This window comes from Carcharhinus amblyrhynchos, chromosome 7 (assembly GCF_965287045.1).
Source record: "Carcharhinus amblyrhynchos chromosome 7, sCarAmb.v2.hapA, whole genome shotgun sequence".
NCBI classification, from domain to species: Eukaryota; Metazoa; Chordata; class Chondrichthyes; order Carcharhiniformes; family Carcharhinidae; genus Carcharhinus; species Carcharhinus amblyrhynchos.
The window spans coordinates 18,066,737-18,086,018 of NC_137330.1; the positions used below are offsets into that span (position 1 = coordinate 18,066,737).

Here is a 19,282-nt window from a genome sequence, read left to right on the forward strand (position 1 = left end):
AAATTTGCAATGAAAATCGATTGAAGCTTTAATCACCTGACTGCCTAATTTATTTTTACGAACTGAATTTTTTAGCCAGTTAGAGGTTCTGCACAATACTAACACAAGAAAGCACGTAAACAATTTCATGTGTTTATTTCGGGAAGCTATATATTTATATACATTTTAATCGCATATAGTAAATGTCCACGAGGTTAGTAAACCACATGATTTCACATCATTTGAGACGCCTGATCTCTACTAAACTAGATGTGTTTTTCCCAGATTCACAGTAAGTGAGGCGGAAAAAAATATTCCCAGCACTGCCAGTACTTACAATTAACTTTATGATTTAGTGATTTTACAATGATAATTTTAATGTGTAAAATTCACTGGGAAAAAAGCTGGAGAGAGAAGAAAATCTTTCACCTCACAAAGCTTGATCCTTAAAACAATGATGCATAATCAATAAATCGATAATGAAATTACAAGTGTTAGCAATTTTGGAGTAATAAAATGCATTTATCTTTAAAATATACGGCAGAGAATGTTTATACTTCCGATATGCCATTTAAAACTGAATATATCTTGCCAAAGTAATTATCAAAGATAGTAAATTCTACAGAAACATGATTAGTATATACAAGTTGTGAGAAAAGGCAACTAAGCAGAAAAATAATGACTGCAGTACGATAATTAGCTTTAAAACCACAACGTTTGTTTGCTTATTTAAAGCATTGGTCTTTCTTTAATCAATTTACTGAAATACTAACATGGTTTCTTTAAATAACTAGGAGGTGTACATTTACACTTCCTATCTCTATATATGGAAAAAAACAGAATTTCATCAGAGGTGCATTGGATGGATGAATAGAGTGGTGGCTCTTCATTCATAACTTACTAAATATGCCCAAGGAAATGTGGTAGTATGGACACAAAGAGAAAGAGGTAAATTGTGGGAAAGTCAGTGTGATCAGTTCAGCAGTCTTTTCTTTTGTTCGTCCTCATTTCGAGAGTTGGCCACACTGTGAACAATCCTTCCCCCGATTTCTCCTCTTTGCTGCTCTCACTACCTGTCCCATTGAGAGGCCCAGTCCACACTCTGAAGTTACTAATTTTTATCATGGCTGATCACTGAATTCAATATCTTGCTCTTGTTTTCCCCTATATCCTCCTTGATCCCGTTAGCCCTAAGAGTTACATCTAATTTACTTTTGAAATCACACAATGTTTTGGCCTCAACTACATTCTGGAGTGCTCCATGTGCCTATCCAATAACCGCTTGAAAGTTCCTAAAGTCTCCGACTCCACTATCACAGCAGGTAGTCTATTCCACACCCCAACCACTCTGTGTAAAGAATCTACCTTGGACATCCCTCCTATATCTCCCACCATGAACTTTATAGTTATGCCTCCCTGGTAACAGCTACATCCACCCGAGGAAATAGTCTCTGCATGTCCACTCTATCAATCCCTCTCATCATCTTATAAACCTCTATTAATTTGCCTCTCATCCTCCTCCGCTCCAAAGAGAAAAGCCCCAGCTCCCTCAACTTTTCCTCATAAGACCTACCCTCCAAACCAGTCCACATCCTGGTAAATCTTCTCTGCACTCTCTCCAATGCCTCCACCTCTTTCTTATAGTGAGGTGACCAGAACTGAACACAATATTCCAAATGTGGTCTCACCAACGTCCGGTACAGTTGCAGCATAACCCCACAGCTCTTAAACTCAAACCCCCCTGTTAATAAACACTAATAAATGCTTCAGATGATGAAAATATAATGATGTGAGATACCACGTGAAGAAACGAATCAAACACAAAAGCCTAATTCAGGAATCTCTATTAGTAGGAATACGGGAATGGGAGGAGGTCATTCAGCTCCAGAGACCTGTTTTGGCCACTAAATTAGATCATGGCTGCTCTGTATCTTAACTCCATCTACCTGCTCTTGTTCCGTAACCACCTTTACTCAGCAAAAAGTCCTCAGTCCCTGTTTTGAAAATTTTAATCCAGATTTTTCCAAGCTTTATGCAACAAAGTGTTTCCACGTGTTATCCCCAAACAGCATGATCCTATTTTAAAAATTAACCCCCTTGTTTTACATTCCTCCCACTAGAGGAAAAATTGGGTTGCAAAATATTAATGAAATTGGGCTAGTTCCAGTAACCTAGCGACCCAGGCTCATGCTTAAGCAACACAGGTTCAAATCTCACCTTGGCAGCTTGTGGAATTTAAATTCAATTAATAAAATCCGGAATATAAAGCAGTCTTACTAAATGGTGACCATAAAACTATCATTAATTATGATAAAGGCCAATGTGATTCACTAATGTCCTTTAGGGAAAGAAATCTGCCCTCCTTACCCAGTCCAGGCCTGCATGTGACTCCAGACTCACAGCAATGTGGTTGACTCTTAACTGCACTCTGAAATGGCCTGGGAAGCCATTCAGTTCGAGGGCAGTCTGGGGTAGGCAACAAATGCTGGCCTTGCCAGCGACATCCACACCCCATGAAAGAATAAAAGGAAAACAAAATTCTTCCTATCAAATTGATTAGTTATCCTAAACAACTAATTTAGATCACTCTTTAATGTTCCAAGGTCAAGGGGTTATGAGCCTAATGTATGCAGCCAGTCCTTGTGATTTGACTTTGAGGCCTCGCTAGTAAATCTGCATTGTGCTATTCCAAATCCAGTATATCCATCCAGTTAAGTAGAGCTGAACTCAGTACTCGAGATAGAATTGATCTCGGTGTTGTGTAGCCCTATGTAAGGCAGAGCAGGAAATAAGGTGTTATCGGACAACAAGTTTTCTGAAATTGGGTACACAACATGGAAGCAGACTAAAGCTGCACTCAGGGCCTCCCCACTAAAGGTCACAAGGGAACAGACACAGACTAACAGGCAAGGACATGCTTTTAGATTGCGAATGAGGGCTAGCACACAAAGGGAACCGGACAGGATGGCACCTACAGGAACTAAATTAAAAACTTCACCCCCATCTAATCAGCACCACAAACCTAATCAAGTAAAACTCTATGGAGACACCTAAGAATTAACATAACTAAGGAAGCATCCCTGGCCTCAGAGACTTCCTAAAGTCAGTCAAACATCCATTGTTCAAACCCCGGAGATTCTAGACCAATGACAAACCCATCAGAGAGAAACAATTAACACACGCTTAAAAACATCGTTACAATACTTGAAGACATCGAAACAGAATGGTCAGAGTTGAATACTGTAAACAAAACATTCGCATTTGAATTGTGCAATGTATCGAAGTTCAGGTATAACTGTGGCGGGTCTTTAGAGTGCTTTCGGGACAGTTCTGTATGCCCTGGCTGCACCTCCGTTGACGTAAAAATAAAACTGTTGAACCTGACCCTGAGTCCCTAGTGGTTGTGTTCGCCCACTCGCGCTAACATAGGGTGAAAGGTTTGGCATTATGAATATTCATCAAGCCCAGGCAAACATGCTGCCATTACACTAACACAGTAAAAAGTCTGACAACACCAGGTTTTAGTCCAACCTATTTATTTGATAATATACTCACAAGCTTTCGGGGTTAGTCCCTTGACTTTTTACTGTGTTTACTTTTTACTGTGTCAGACTTTTTACTGTGTTTACACCAGTCCAACGCCGGCATACCCACATCATGATTACACTAACAGCCAGTGCATTGCCCATCCCCAAAGGTTATTTCAGTTGTTTATCCCTGACCCTTGCGCCTTTTTAGCCCTCCAGAGAAGCAGTATTGTTTCCCCCATTTGAAACCAATGTCTCAACAGGGGGAATCATCAGACAGGGTTTTCAAAGCTTCCAGATATATATAAAAAAAAATCCCTTGCACATCTCTACTGAACCTTTCCCCACTTTCATTGAACCTTATAATTGTCATTTCTGTCCTGGGAAAAAGCTTCCGATGTCTTCCCTCTGCCTCCATCTTCGCAGGGAGAAAAATTCCAGTTCATTTAATCTCTCCTCATAGCAAACAATAGCTGGATATTGTACTCCAGTAACTGGAAGAAAGTAATAGTTTGTACTCTGGGAAGGATATGCTAGTTTGACCTGGAACCGTTTCCTGTATTAAAACTGGAATAATAATGCAAGTACAGTAAAAAGTCTCACAACACCAGGTTAAAGTCCAACAAGTGACAAAAGCTAGTGGTGTATGCTACCAAATAAACATGTTGGAATTTAATCGGGTGATATGAAACTTCTTACTGTGATGGCCCCCAAACTGTCCCCCTTATCCAACCCCCCACTACCCAGACTGATCATGACCCCCTGCTCCCTCCCCCCTCACTGATCGCCTGCAGATCCCCCACCCCACTCCCCCACCAGACTACTATTTGATGACAGCAACAAGTTCCATCCCACCAGCAGACTCACCACGGACTATTCTCCAGAATCGGTTGCATTCTTGGACACACGCATCTCCATTGAGGACAGTCACCTCAGCACCTCACTGCACTGCAAGCCCACAGATAAACTCACGATGCTCCACTTCTCCAGATTCTACCCTAAACGTGTTAAAGAAGCCATCCCCTATGGACAAGCCCTCCGTTTACACAGGATCTGCTCAGATGAAGAGGATCGCCACAGATACCTCGAGACGCTGAAAGATGCCATCATAAGAGCAGGATATGGCGCTCAACTCATCGATGGACAGTTCCAATGCGCCACAGCGATAAACCACACCGACCTCCTCAGAAGACAAACATGGGGTCATGGTGGACAGAGTACCCTTCATCGTCCAGTACTTCCTTCCCCGAAGCGTAGAAGCTACGACATCTTCTCCGGAGTCTTCAACACATCATTGATGAAGACGAACATCTCACCAAGGCCACCCCCACATCCCCACTTCTTGCGTTCAAACAACCACACAACCTCAAACAGACCATTGTCCACAGCAAACTACCCAGCCTTCAGGAGAACCGTGACCACAACACCACACAACCCTGCCACAGCAACCTCTGCAAGACATGCCGGATCATCGACATGGATGCCCTCATCTCACATGAGAATACCATCCACAAGATATACGGCGTATACTCTTATAACTCGGCCAACGTTGTCTACCCGATATACTGCAGGAAAGGATGTCCCGAGGCATGGTACATTGGGGAGACCCTGCAGACGCAAAGACAACAATGAATGAACACCACTCGACAATCACCAGGCAAGACTGTTCCCTTCCTGTTGGCAAACATTTCAGCGGTCACGGGCATTCGGCCTCTGATCTTCGGGTAAACGTTCTCCAAGGTGGCCTTCACTACATACGACAGCGCAGAGTCGCTGAGCAGAAACTGATAGCCAAGTTCCGCACACATGAGGACGGTCTCAAACAGGATCTTGGGTTCATGTTGCACTATCTGTAATCCCCATGACTTGCCTGAACTTGCAACATCTCACTTGCTGTCCTGTCTGGAGACAATACACATCTCTGTAACCTATTCCTAATGCTATCTCCACTCACATTGTCTGACCTTCAAGACTTGCATAGCAGATTAGCTGTAAAGACTCACATTCTAATCACTATTCTGTAAACTGTGTGTGCCTTTATATAACCTGTTTGTGATTAGAACTGTCTATTCACCAGACGAAGGAGCAGCGCTCCGAAAGCTAGTGGTGTTTACTACCAAATAAACCTGTTGGACTTTAGCCTGGTGTTGCGAGACTCCTTACTGTGTTTACCCCAGTCCAATGCCAGCATCTCCACATTGCAAATTCGCAACACAGCCTCTTTTATCTGTTTGATCCCTTGCACCCAGTTATAAGTGAAGTCAAACATGCATTTGTAGCGTGAAAAATTGAGGATGACTGCTAATGCAAGTATAGTATCCTGTGACCGAAAAGGAGGGTCGGCAGGTATTGCAAAAATATTTGAAGGTGGAATAATATAAGGCCAATAAATTTATACATTGTAATCGCCAGGAAATTATGTTGGTAATGTTCTGAATTCAAAATTAGATTTCTTTTTGCCAGCTGTATTTTCTTTGTGACAATTTACTGTTAATAAATTTGAAAACAATGATACTGTTGTGACAGCTGAAGGCAAGTTAAGTCGTGTATTGTTTCTGCCTGCCTGAGGCTGGTGTACCTGAGGAATCCACTTATTTTCCGTGATGGGGGAGTATGTGCTGAAAATTGCTACATGTGCTGGTGGCAGCTGACATCTCTTTTGAGATGAAGCAACAACAGTAACTTGCATTAATATTGCAAAACTTCAACGTTCTTCACTGATGCATGATTTTGGATATTAATGAAATTAAGGGATTTGGGGATAATGCTGGGAAGTACAGTTGAGATGGTAGATCAGTCATATTCTTGTTGAAAGGTGAAGCAGACCCAAGCTGCTCTACGGCCTACAATTGTTCCTGTTTCTTATGTTTCTATTCTGAGATATTGAGTTGGATTTTCCCATCCCGTCCACCATGGGAATCGTAGCATACAATACCTGTTGACCTCGGGTGGGATTTTCCGATCTTGTGGTGAGCACAGCCGAGAAATCCTGCTCCTTGAGTACCGTGAGGAGGTCAAAATGGCTGAAAGCATGGTCAAAGTGGCAGATTTTAAGGAACAACCTAAGAAGAGAGAGAGTAAAGGAGCCACATAAATACTGTAGCTCCAGGACTAAGACCAGAATCCTGTGGCAAATAACTCACCTCCTGATTTCGCAAGGCCTGTCAACCGTAAGTCAGCAATACGATTGAATATTCTTCACTTGTTTGGATGAGACCAACAGCATTCAAAAAGCTCAAAACCATCCGGGGCAAAGGAGCCACTTACATAAAAGCAAAATACTGCAGATTTGTGGAATCTGAAACAAAAATAGAAAATGCTGGAAAATCTCAGCAGAATTAGCAGCATTTGCAGGGAGAGAATAGAATCGCCCCACAGATGCCGTCAGACCTGCTGAGATTTTCCAACATTTTCTGTTTTTGTATCAAAGCAGCCTCTTGATTGGCACTACATCCACCACCTTAAACACATCACCCATGCAAGGTGGCAGCAATGTGTACCATCTACAAAACACACTGTAGCAACTTACCAAGGCTTCTTTGACAGCATCTTAGAAACCAATGACCTCTACCATCTAGAAGGACAAGGGCAGCAGACACATGGGAACATCACCACCTGAAAGCTTCCCACCAAGCCACACACCATTCTGACTTGGAAATATATCATCTTTCCTTCACTGTCACTGGGACAAGATCCTGGAGCTCCCTTGCTAATAACACTTTGAGTGTACCAACACCACATGAGCAGCCACGGTTCAAAAGTGTGCCTCACTCCCATCTTTTCAGAGCAATGGAGGATGGGGAACAAATGCTGGCCTAGCAAGAGAAGCCCACACCCAAAGAATGTACAAAGGGAAGGGAGAGATGTTGCGAGGTTTAGGGAGTGAATGCCAGAGCATTCTAGGCAGGTCCAGGTAGCTGATAGCGCAACCATCCCGTCATATAGTAGTTCACTATAAGAATCAATACAATACAGTGGCACAGTGGTTTACACTGCTGCCTCACATCGCCAGGGATCCGGGTTCAATTATGGCCTCGGGTGATTGTGTGGAGTGTGCACATTCTGCCCGTGTCTACGTGGGTTTCCTCCCACAGTACAAAGATGTGCGGGCTAGGCTGATTGGCTATGCTAAATTGACCCTACTGTAAGGGGAATTAACAGGGTAAATATGCAGGGTCACAGGAATAGGGTCCGGGTAGGATTGTGGTAGGTGCAGATTCAGTGGGCCGAATGGCCTCCTTCTGCACTGTGGGGATTCTATGATTCACATTCATTGAATTAACTCTTGAAGCAGACATGTTGGTAAACTCAATTATCAATTTTCACACAAAATAGGACAACCGCTTGTCAAAGGGTCGGAAGTTAGTGAGGATAAAGTGAATCTGGCCATGATGAGATTTTAATAAACAGTCCAGTGTTTGACATGCAATGCCAGCGGAACATCTGCAGAAGGTGTACCAGCTAAGCTGCTTTCCATTTTTCCGCATGGAACAGGGTGAGCGCATCTCCTCACACCTGGCAGCATTGTGCTTTCCATGTCATGGGTATCTTCTCCCCTTTCCCACTCATCCTTTCCACATTGCCGTCCTTTTTGGACCATTCTACCCCTGCCTCATCCCATCCCAATGCACTTATCTACCCGACACTCCTCATTTCTTCATGTAATATTTATGTATTCTTCTGAATTATCAATCATAAGGTTAATAGAAATGGGATGACTAGGTCTGATCAATCAAGCTGTTTCATGTTTCATGGATGAAGGATTCACAAACGTGGAACTGATTTTGTTTTATAATGATTGAGTTTATCTGCTTCGTTCACTGTCCTTGCAAGAAAAATAATCTCTTCCCTCTCATTCCTGCCAGCTGTTCTCGGAAGTTGCTTTCAACCTTGTCTGGATTTTTACTGGTGCACATTTGCAGCAATTATGTATAAATAGAAGAGAACATTTATATATGGATTTCTAATATTTACCTATAATTGCTTTGTGAAGAAAGATATCCAAAACCACAAGCAGCAAGAAAGCTAATTTAATCTAATCTGTTCTCATTTTGCTGCAATATTCTTTCCATCTTGTGATAAATCACTCAAATGAAGATGACTGTAAGTCAGAGACAGGATATAATGATTAATAGAGGAACTCACAAGAGGCTATTCATTTTTATTATATTTCCTCACAGATATATCATCCTAAAATATGTTTCCGTTTAGCGATTTTACAATGCGACATTGTTTGATGGCAGGTCCCATTTCTTTGTGCTGTCGTGTTTGACACCTAACTCACTTTTCTTTTGTTCCAGATGCCTGGTCATCAATTACTCCCTCCTCTCTACATGCCCCTGCCATCTCCCTGACAACCGTCTCCACAGCAATGATGGTGTCTTGTGCGGATGATCCCTGCCCGAGTGGGGCGACCTGTGAGGATTTGGATATTGGGAAAGTGACATGTCACTGCTCATCATCGCAAAGAGGAGAAAATTGTGAAGCAGGTACAATTACCCGATGGTTCCTAATATAGTATCTTCTTTAATTATTAACCACATGGGTTGGGCAGCATTTCTAATGAAAGACTACTTGCTGTAAATAGGAATCCTTTCTGTGTTCATATGGCTCAACTGATGAAGCATTTCAATGCTTAAGTGATTAAATTTTACTTTTGACATGTTACGTAGGGACTTAATTTCAAGGAATGCTTTTGTGATCAGTTAGAATTAAGCAGTGATGAAATAAACATTTAGAGTTTGAAAGATTTTCAAACTTTCAAAGCAACAGTGTATCAATAAATTTGCGTGGAGCTTTAATAATCTGTGTTATTTAATTTTTAAAACTACAGTTTATTTAGATCTGCAGAAGGATACTTTGTGCTTTTTTAATACATTGCCTGCTGTCTCCTGATGCCCTCTGGGAGTGGTACTTTTTTTGTTGTTATGACTTTTCTCTTGATGGACATGACAGAAAAAATATTTGTATTGAAAGCACTCTTGCTTTTAAAATAATGGTATTGCACACTGGACTCAAAATGCAACTTGCACCTTCACTGGGACTTCAGAAGAATTCAGCTTATTTGTACAAAGACAATATCTCAGGGCCACAGAGTCTCTTTGAAGAGGAAAAAGGACATGTTTCTTGCAAACTCTATTGGAGCATTTCTACCCATTGCAGCCTTCAGGACACAAGGCACTGCCATCTTTCATACTGCTGGGAAAATCTCCTCTGAGGAGGGAGAGCGGGCTGGAAGGGACAGGAGGCCAGGAGACCTTGATTCAATGCATCTTCAGCTAGGCTGCAAGTCTTGTCTTCCATCTCAGTGCAAGGGCACTGCCTCCTGGGGTCACAGACAATAAAATGCTATGACCCCAGTGTCATCTCACTATCTCTGTAATAAAGTCTGCTGCTCCTGCTGTCTCTCACAAGGCACTGCAAGGCCAGTACCTATGAAGCTCATTGCAACACAATACTTATTCATATCTTTAGCGAACTTGATAATAGAACAGAATGTAAAATGTCAGCACAGTTACAAGAAACAAAACATGATTTTGATGAAATGAGCAAAAGTCACCCATGAAAACGCATCCTGTGGTCATGTTGCTTTGAACTTGCCCATGCCCACCCTGTCCTATCCGCCAGTGTGAGATACGTTTGACCTCCCTGCTCACCAATAATGGATGGGCACTAAGCAGAGAGACTCGCCACCTCATCCACCCCTCACAGGAGGCAACGACCGTGTGTGTGAGCTTGTCGGTCGTAGTGCAACCCTAAGAATGCCTGATGCTACTTCAAGAATTTTCTCTCCATGGGAGTTGCCACTCTCTCAATGGAGAATGTTGTGTGCTCAGTACCCGGGGTCAATGCAATGTTCAAGCTTTGTCGGCACTTTTCATAGCAGCATGTAGACCCTCAGAGATCTCCACCAAATCATCCCATGCATCCCACTGGACATCCAGCATCTTCCACCTGGCAGACAACTCCAAAGGCTCGCCATCTGCCTCAGACTCAGCGTGGTCCTAGTCTCCTGCAGTGTTCCAACTGCTGGCACCACAGGCAATCTCTGCCCCTGGCAGGTACTTCAGTGAGTGTGATGCCCTCATCAGAGTGATACACTATAGCCCACCAGAGTCTCTGTACCTGCGCGAAAAGCGTTTGTGACACAAGTGCATCGGCGTATCTTGAGGATGGTGTTTCTGAGGGAGATACAGATAAGAACATTCTGACTAATTGGCTGTGTAAACAAGATGGTAGTTCGTTTAAACAGCCTCAAGAGGCACTGTCAGTGGCCAGTTTATGGGGACTCTGGATTTGTCCGATCACAAAGAAATGCCACAACCCAGCCCCACTTTTACATTCCCCCCCTCTTTCATCTGCCCACTGGATCTTTGCCATCCTCCGACAACCCTGCCTCACCAATATCTCACCTTGCTCTTCACTTGCCTTCCCAGTCTAGGGCAGCCATCTCAAGCATGGGCAGGATCAGGATGTTGGGCGCCCCGCCATTTGATAATGTGCACTCCAGAGTGCTGTGTCTTCTCGTCTTCTGAATGTGAACGAATGCATTTGTTACTCTGGCCTTTACCTCCTGCACCATTCCAGCCTCGCAAACCTACCCCTTCAAGTACTCACCAGACTGGGATTCCTCACCTTTCCACATACAGCAAGTGAACAACCAAATCATCTAGCCTTTTCATGCAGAGGGATATGTTCCCCTTGCATCTCTCACCTCTGAATGCCGTGACTTATGCCCACCCATCAAGATATCGATACTCAGTTCTATGCCTGGTTATTACTTACCCTTACAGAAGATCATTGAACTGTTTTCGGCAGTGGATCCAAATTCGGCACATTACAATCATGCCCACTCACCTGGACAGCCACTTCTGTCCAGGCCTTTCTTGTTTGGTGGGATGGCCTCTTCATTCTATCCTGCAGCAATAACATTTCGCGCTGGGCAGTCTCTGCTTCCACCAGAGAGTTGTCAGAGAATAGTGTCCAGCGGCTCCTTAAGAACATAAGAAATAGGAGCAGGAGTAGGCCATCTAGCCCTTCGAGCCTGCCCCGCCATTCAATAAGATCATGGCTGATCTGTCGTGGCTCAGTTCCACCTTCCCGCCCTCTCCCCATAACCCTTAATCTCCTCTCTTATCAAAAACCCATCAACCCGCGTCTTAAAAATATTTAGCGAGGCAGCCTCCACCACTTCAACGGGCAGAGAATTCCAGAGATTCACCACCCTTTGAGTGAAGAAGTTCCTCCTCAACTCCGTTCTAATCCTTGCAACACGATTTGCCAACTCTTGTACTCAATGCCCTGGCCAATGAAGGCAAGCATGCCATATGCTTTCTTAATCACCTTGGCCACCTCTGTTGCCATTTTTAGGGAACTATGGATCTGCATGCCCAGATCCCTGTGTATGTTAATGTTCCTAAAGGTTCTGCCATTTACAGTATTACCCACACCTGAATTTGATCCTCCAAAGTGCATCACTTTGCATTTGATCGGACTAAACTCCATCTGCCATTTCTATGTCCAAGTCTCCAATCTTTATCCTGTTATATCCTCTGACAATCTGCGGCATTGTCAGCAACTCCGCCAATCTTGGTGTCATTCGTAAACTTAGTAATAGGGTGACACAGTGTTTACCACTGTTGCCTCACAGAGACACAGGCTTGGGTTCAATTCCTGGCTTGGGTTACTGTGCGGAGCCTGTACATTCGATCCGTGTCTGCGTGGGGTTCCTTCAGGTGCGCTGGTTTTCTCCCACAGTCTGCAAGACTTGCTGGTTAGGTGCACTGACCATGCTAACCCTCAGTGTACTCAAACAGGTGCTAGAGTGTGGTGACTATGGGATTTTTACAGTAACTTCATTGCAGTGTTAAACTAAGTCTTCTTGTGACACGAATAAACAAAAGCAAAGCAAACTACCCACATTTTCCTCCAGATCATTTCCATATACTACAAACAACAGGGGTAGATGCTACAGGTTTGCCGTTAACTGTTCTGAGAGCGACAACCTCCAGATCATTTGACTGATTATTAGTGACTAATTTATTGATTCTTGTCCATGTGAATTTGTTTTGAACTTGTTGGGATGTTCAGTTTAATGGGGAAGCATTAATTCTTATCAGCTCTAGTGAGACTCTGTTGTATTAATGTATTGTATCATACATCCTAGTTTGGGAAGAAGAGAGATGGAAGAGCTCACATACTTGTAAATAACAACGTAAAGTTGTTGTTGTAAATAACACCCCATTGGGTGGAGGGGGGGACTGGTGGTGTTGGGATGGCGGCGCGGGCTCGTTGGGCCGAAGGGCCTGTTTCCCGGGCTGATTTTGTTCTTTGTTCTTTGTATTGTTTTGAAGCTCTGTACTTCCTAATATCACATCCCCAAACCACGTTAGAGACACCACATTAACACAAATTGCTGCTGTTTCATGATCAAACTATCTGAAAAGATAAACATTTATAGCAACTGTATATTAAAAATGAGTACCTGGCATATTTGCAGTTGGATTTGCCATGAAACATTAGGATGAATTCAGTTTTACAAATTTATTTTGGCACAGCTTGTACCAATTGTCTAGTTTGGGGGCGTTTAAGAGATCTCTGGATAGGTTTATGGACGAAAAGGGATTGGTATAGGCTAGTGGGTCATTGTTTTTGTAACTGGTCGGCGCAACATCGTGGGCCGAAGGGCCTGTTCTGCGCTGTAATGTTCTATGTTCTATGTTCTATGTTCTAAAGTGTACATTTTGTTTCTGCTGAGATACAGGATTGTTTATTTTATTTTAATCACTATATGAAGATCTATAAGAAGAACTAAAAGGATTTTGTCAGACTGATCTGCTTGAACCCTATTTCCAGGGTTCTGGTACCACATTGGATTGTATTCCTTGCATCGGATAAAACCACTGAATACAGCTTTTTACACAGCGTCCATCTTGGCTAATACTATCTATTGTTTGAAATTATGCAGTCAAATTTGGTACAGGAATCCTTCACCTGATAGAAACATCTATTTGCCCTGTCCAGTCCTGTTAGAATTTATATTTTCTATGAGATTCCCACACATTCTTCTGAACTCGAGTGAATATACTCCCAGTTGACTCTATCGCTCCTCATACCTCAGTCCTGTCGTCCCAAAAATCAGTCTGGTGAACCTACTTCTCTACATATCCTCTAGAGCAAGAACATCCTTCCTCAGATGAGGAGACCAAAACTGTGCACAGTATTCCAGGTATGGCCTCACCAAGGCCCTGTATAATTGCATTAAGATATCCCTGCTCCCACACTCAAATCCTCTCACCATGAAGGCCAACACACAACATACCTTTTTACAGAAGGTAAATGCTTATCCTCAGTGATTGCTGTATAAAGATACCCAGGTCTCATTGCACATTTCCCTTTCCTATTTTGTAGCAGATAGTAATCTGCTTTCCCATTTTTGTGTAGTGGATAACCTCACATTTATCCAAATTATACTCCATCTGTCAATTATTTGCCCATCTACTCAACTTGTTCAAATTACACTGAAGGAACTCTGCATCCTCCTCTCAGCTCACTCTCCCACCTGGTTTTGTGTCATCTTCAAATTGGAAATATTGCATTTAGTTCCATCATCTAAATTATTAATATATATCATGAAAGCTGAGGTCCCAGCACTGATCTCTGTGGTGCCCCACTACTGAGATCTATTGTTGTTCTTGGCCAATTTGTCTGCCTCTCCCTTGGATCTAATACTATCTCTAATTTCCCTTGTAAGCCATGGTTCAGCCACCTTTCCAGTTTTACTTTTACACCAGACAGGAATAAAAAATTATTGCAGTTCACCATGTGTTCCTTGAATGTTTCCATTACTGATCCGCCATCATCCCTCAAGTAATGTTTCTCAATTGTCACAGCAAGCTCATGCCTCTAATCCTCGTAGTTTCCTTTATTAAGATTAGTCTCAGAATCAACTACTTCAATCTGAAAGATTCCATCACGTCATAGTCACTCATCCCCAAGGAATCTCACACAATTAGATAGCCAATTATTCCTTTCTCATCACACAATACCCTGTCAAGAATGGCCTGTTCTCTAGTTGGTTCCTCAACATATTGATTCAGAAAATAATCCCGTATAGTCTTTAGAATTCCTCCTCAATGGTAGAACAGAGAAACATAGAACAGTACAGCACAGTACAGGCCCTTCGGCCTTTGATGTTGTGCCGAGCTATGTCTAAGCCCAAGATCAAGCTATCCCACTCCCTATCATTCTGATGTGTTCCATGTGCCTATCCAATAACCACTTGAAAGTTCCTAAAGTGTCCGACTCCACTATCACAGCAGGCAGTGCATTCCACACCCCAACCACTCTCTGAGTAAAGAATCTACCTCGGACGTCTCTCCTATATCTCACACCATGAACCTTACAGTTATGCCCCAGTAACAGCTACATTCACTCGAGGAAATAGTCTCTGAACATCCACTCTATCTATCCACCTCACCATCTTATAAACCTCTATTAAGTCACCTCTCATCCTCCTCCACTCCAAAGAGAAAAGCTCCAGCTCCCTCAATCTTTCCTCATAAGACCTATCCTCCAAACTAGCCAGCATCCCGGTAAATCTCCTCTGCATTCTCTCCAATGCTTCCACATCCTTCTGATAGTGAGGTGACTAGAACTGCACACAATTTTCCAAATGTGATCTCACCAAGGTCCTGTATAGTTGCAGCATAACCCCACAACTCTTAAACTCAAACCCCCTGTTAATAAACGCTAACACACTATAAGCCTTCTTCACGGCTCTATCCACTTGAGTGGCAACCTTCAGAAATCTGTGGATACAAACCCCAAGATCTCTCTGTTCCTCCACATTCCTCAGAACCCTGCTGTTGACCCTGTAATCCGCATTCAAGTTTATCCTACCAAAATGCACTTATCAGGGTTAAACTCCATCTGCCATTTTTCAGCCCAGCTCTGCATTCTATCAATGTCTCTTTGCAGCCTACAAGAGCCCTCCACCTCATCCACTACTCCACCAATCTTGGTGTCATCAGCAAATTTACTAATTTACTAATGGCCCTTCTCCTTCGTGAACACTGAAGGAAGTATTCATTCAACGCCTCACCTATCTCTTCTGACTCCATGCACAAGTTCCCACTACTATCCTTGACTACCCCTAACCTCACCCTGGTCATTCTTTTATTTCTCACATAAGAGTAAAAAGCTTTCGGGTTTTCCTTTATCCGACCCGCCGAGGACTTCTCATGCCCCCTCCTAGCTCTCCTAAACCCTTTCTTTAACTCATTCTGAGCTACCTTGTAACCCTCAAGCGACCCAACTGAACATTGTTTTTTTCATCCTTACATACGCTTCCTTTTCCCTCTTGACAAGACATTCAACCTCCTTTGTGAACCATGCTTCCCTCATTCGGCCATTTCCTCCCTGCCTGTCAGGGACATACCTATCAAGAACATGCAGTATTTGTTCCTTGAACAAGCTCCACTTTTCGTTTGGCCCATAGCTGACAGTTTCTGTTCCCATCTTATGTTCCTTAATTCTTGCCTAATCACATCATAATTACCCCTCCCCCAATTATAAACCTTGCCCTGCTGTGTGACCTTATCCCTCTCCATTGCAATAATGAAGGACACCAAATCATGGTCACATCATCTCCAAAATGCTCTCCCACAAACAAATCTAAACTTGGCCTACTTCATTACCCAGTACCAAGTCCAATGTGGCCCCACCTCTTGTCCGCTTATCTACATATTGTGTCAGAAAACCCTCCTGCACACACTGTACAAAAAGTGTCCCATCTGAACTATTCGACCTATAAAGGTTCCAATCAATATTTGGAAAGTTAAAGTCACTCATGATAACTACCCTGTGACCTTCACACCTATCCATAATCTGCTTTGCCATTTCCTCCTCCACATCTCTACTACTATATGGGGGCCTTTAGAAATCTCCTAACAGCGTGACTCGTGGTGTGATTAATTTGATTTTCCAAATCTGTATCTATAAATACAGATGTTCATTTATTGCATGCATCTCTAATTTCCTGTTTAATGTCATTCCCAACATCACCATTGCAGTTTGGTATCTATATTGGTATCTTTGCTGATGACACCAAAGTTGGAGGTGTGGTAGATTGTGAGGAAGGGTGTCATAGTCTGCAGGGAGACTTAGATAGGTTGCAGAGCTGGGCCGAGAGGTGGCGGATGGAATTTAATGCGGAGAAGTGTGAGGTAATTCACTTTGGTAGGAGCAACAGATGTGTCGAGTATAGGGCTAACGGGAGGACTTTGAATAGTGTGGATGAACAGAGGGATCTAGGTGTGTGTGTACATAGATCCCTGAAAGTTGGGAATCAAGTAGATAAGGTTGTCAAGAAGGCGTACGGTGTCTTGGCGTTTATTGGTAGGGGGATTGAATTTAGGAGTCGCAGTGTAATGTTGCAACTGTACACTACTCTAGTGCGGCCGCACTTGGAGTACTGTGTGCAGTTCTGGTCCCCGCATTACAAGAAGGATGTGGAGGCGTTGGAGAGGGTGCAGAGGAGGTTTACTAGGATGTTGCCTGGTATGGTGGGGAGGTCCTATGAGGAGAGACTGAGGGATCTAGGGTTGTTTTCGTTGGGAAGAAGGCGGCTAAGAGGGGATCTTATTGAAACATATAAGATGATTAGGGGTTTAGATAGGGTGGATAGTGATAGCCTTTTTCCTCGGATGGAGAAAGCTAGCACGAGGGGGCATGACTTTAAATTAAGGGGGGGTAGCTACAGGACGGATGTCAGGGGTAGGTTCTTTACCCAGCGGGTGGTGAGGGATTGGAATGCCCTGCCTGCTGCAGTTGTAGATGCGTCTAGTTTGGGGGCGTTTAAGAGATCTCTGGATAGGTTTATGGACGAAAAGGGATTGGTATAGGCTAGTGGGTCATTGTTTTTGTAACTGGTCGGCGCAACATCGTGGGCCGAAGGGCCTGTTCTGCGCTGTAATGTTCTATGTTCTATGTTCTATATACTACAAACATTTTTTTGCTCCTTGATGTTTCTTAGCTCAACTCATATAGATTCCACAATGTCAGAGCTAATACCTTTCCTCAGTATGGTGCTAATTTCATCTTTAACCAGTAATGCAACTCCACAGCCTTTACCTTTCTAACCTGTCCTTCCTAAATATTGAGCACCCCTGGATGTTCAGTTCCCACCCCTGGTCACCCTGCAGCCACGTCTCCATAACCCAAATGCATATCTTATGCATTTACGTCTATTTGCACAATTAAGTTACAATGTCTTTAGGTGCATCTTTTTTTACTGGTCCTGTTCCCATTATTTTCCATTGAGGCACCATTTGAACCTGGCCCTTTGTTTCACTGCCTATCACTTTTCTTATTCTCGTTTCCGCCTTTGGATTTTGTCCTTGATTCCCCCTTTTCTGATTCCTTACATAGGTTTCCATCCCCCAGTAATAAAAATAAAGTTCTTCGTAACAACCGGTAACTAAAATTGAAACCTATGGACTCAAAATCAAATTGTTGACCTGGTTAGGAAATGGACTGTGGGACAGGAGACAGAGAAGGAATAATCCACAGGGATGTGACAGATGATGTCCCACAAGGCTCTGTGCTGGGGCCTCAGCTACATTTATTATTTATTAATGATTTGGAGAATGAGATAATGAGATTGGCCACATGCCAAATTTACCAATGACACAAAAACCAGTGGAATTGTCATCGGCGGAAGAATAAGATCGCTATTAGTTATTACCCAACAAAACCATAGCAACAACTCCAAGTTGAATATGTGTCAGCAACCACAAGGCTTTCTCTTTGTTGTTCACACTTTATGCAGCAAATGGTCAAAAATTGCAACAACAGCTCTTTACAAAATTAGGGCTTGCCAAACACAATCACTTCAGTTTGTTTCAAGTTAGTTCACAGATTAGGGTGCATATAGGCACTTCTGTGGATGTGAAAGAGTCGGCAGGATGGTGTGTTGCCTACCTGATGCCAGGGTCCAGGATGTCTCTGAACGGGCAGAAAGCATTCTGAAGGGATAGAGTGGACAGCCAGAGGTCGTGGTACATATTGGTATCAACAACATAGATAAGAAGTGTGATGAGGTTCTGCAGCAGCAGTTTAGCCATTTAGGTAGAAAGTTAAAAAGCAGGACCTCGAGGGTTTTAATCTCAGGATTACTCCCTGTGCCACAGTGAGGCTATGAATAAGAAGATAGTGCAGCTCAACACATGGCTAAACAACTGGCGTAGGAGGGAGGGTTTCAAATATCTGGACTATTGGGGTTTCCTCCGGGGCAGGTGGGACCTGTACAAGAAAGACTGGCTGCATCGAAACTGGAAGGGCATAATTATTCTGGACAGGAGGTTTGCTAGTGTCATACGGGAGGATTTAAACTAGTTTGGTGGGGGGGTGGGGTGTGAGAACCAAAGCAAACGTGAACTAGCTGAAGGGGAACCAGACAGTGGGGTCAGAGGGTCAGTAAGACTCAGAGAAAGTGCAGGCAGGGCGAGATTGCTAATCAGAGAGGGTCTGGTGGACTGAAATGCATTTGTTTCAATGCAAGAAGTGTAACAGCTAAGGCAGATGAACTTAGAGCTTGGATTAGTACTGGGAACTATGATACTGTTGCCATTCCAGGAAAGGACAGGATTGGCAGCTTAACATTCCAGGATACAGATGTTTTAGGCAGGATCGAGGGGGATGTAAAAGGGGTGGGGGAGTTCCACGACTGATTAAGAAGAATATCACCGCTGTACTGCGGGAGGACACCTTAGAGG

General features: G+C 43.3%; 1 protein-coding gene across 1 annotated transcript in view; it reads left to right on the plus strand.

The window, feature by feature from the left end:
* The window catches only part of LOC145345354 (protein eyes shut homolog), a 308,622-nt gene that overhangs the window by 21,635 nt on the left and 267,705 nt on the right, over positions 1-19,282 (plus strand). The window contains exon 2 of the mRNA XM_080193170.1: positions 8,807-8,995. Coding sequence (XP_080049296.1) covers positions 8,878-8,995 — 118 coding nt within the window. The 5' untranslated portion in view covers positions 8,807-8,877. The remainder of the gene's footprint in view (positions 1-8,806; positions 8,996-19,282) is intronic.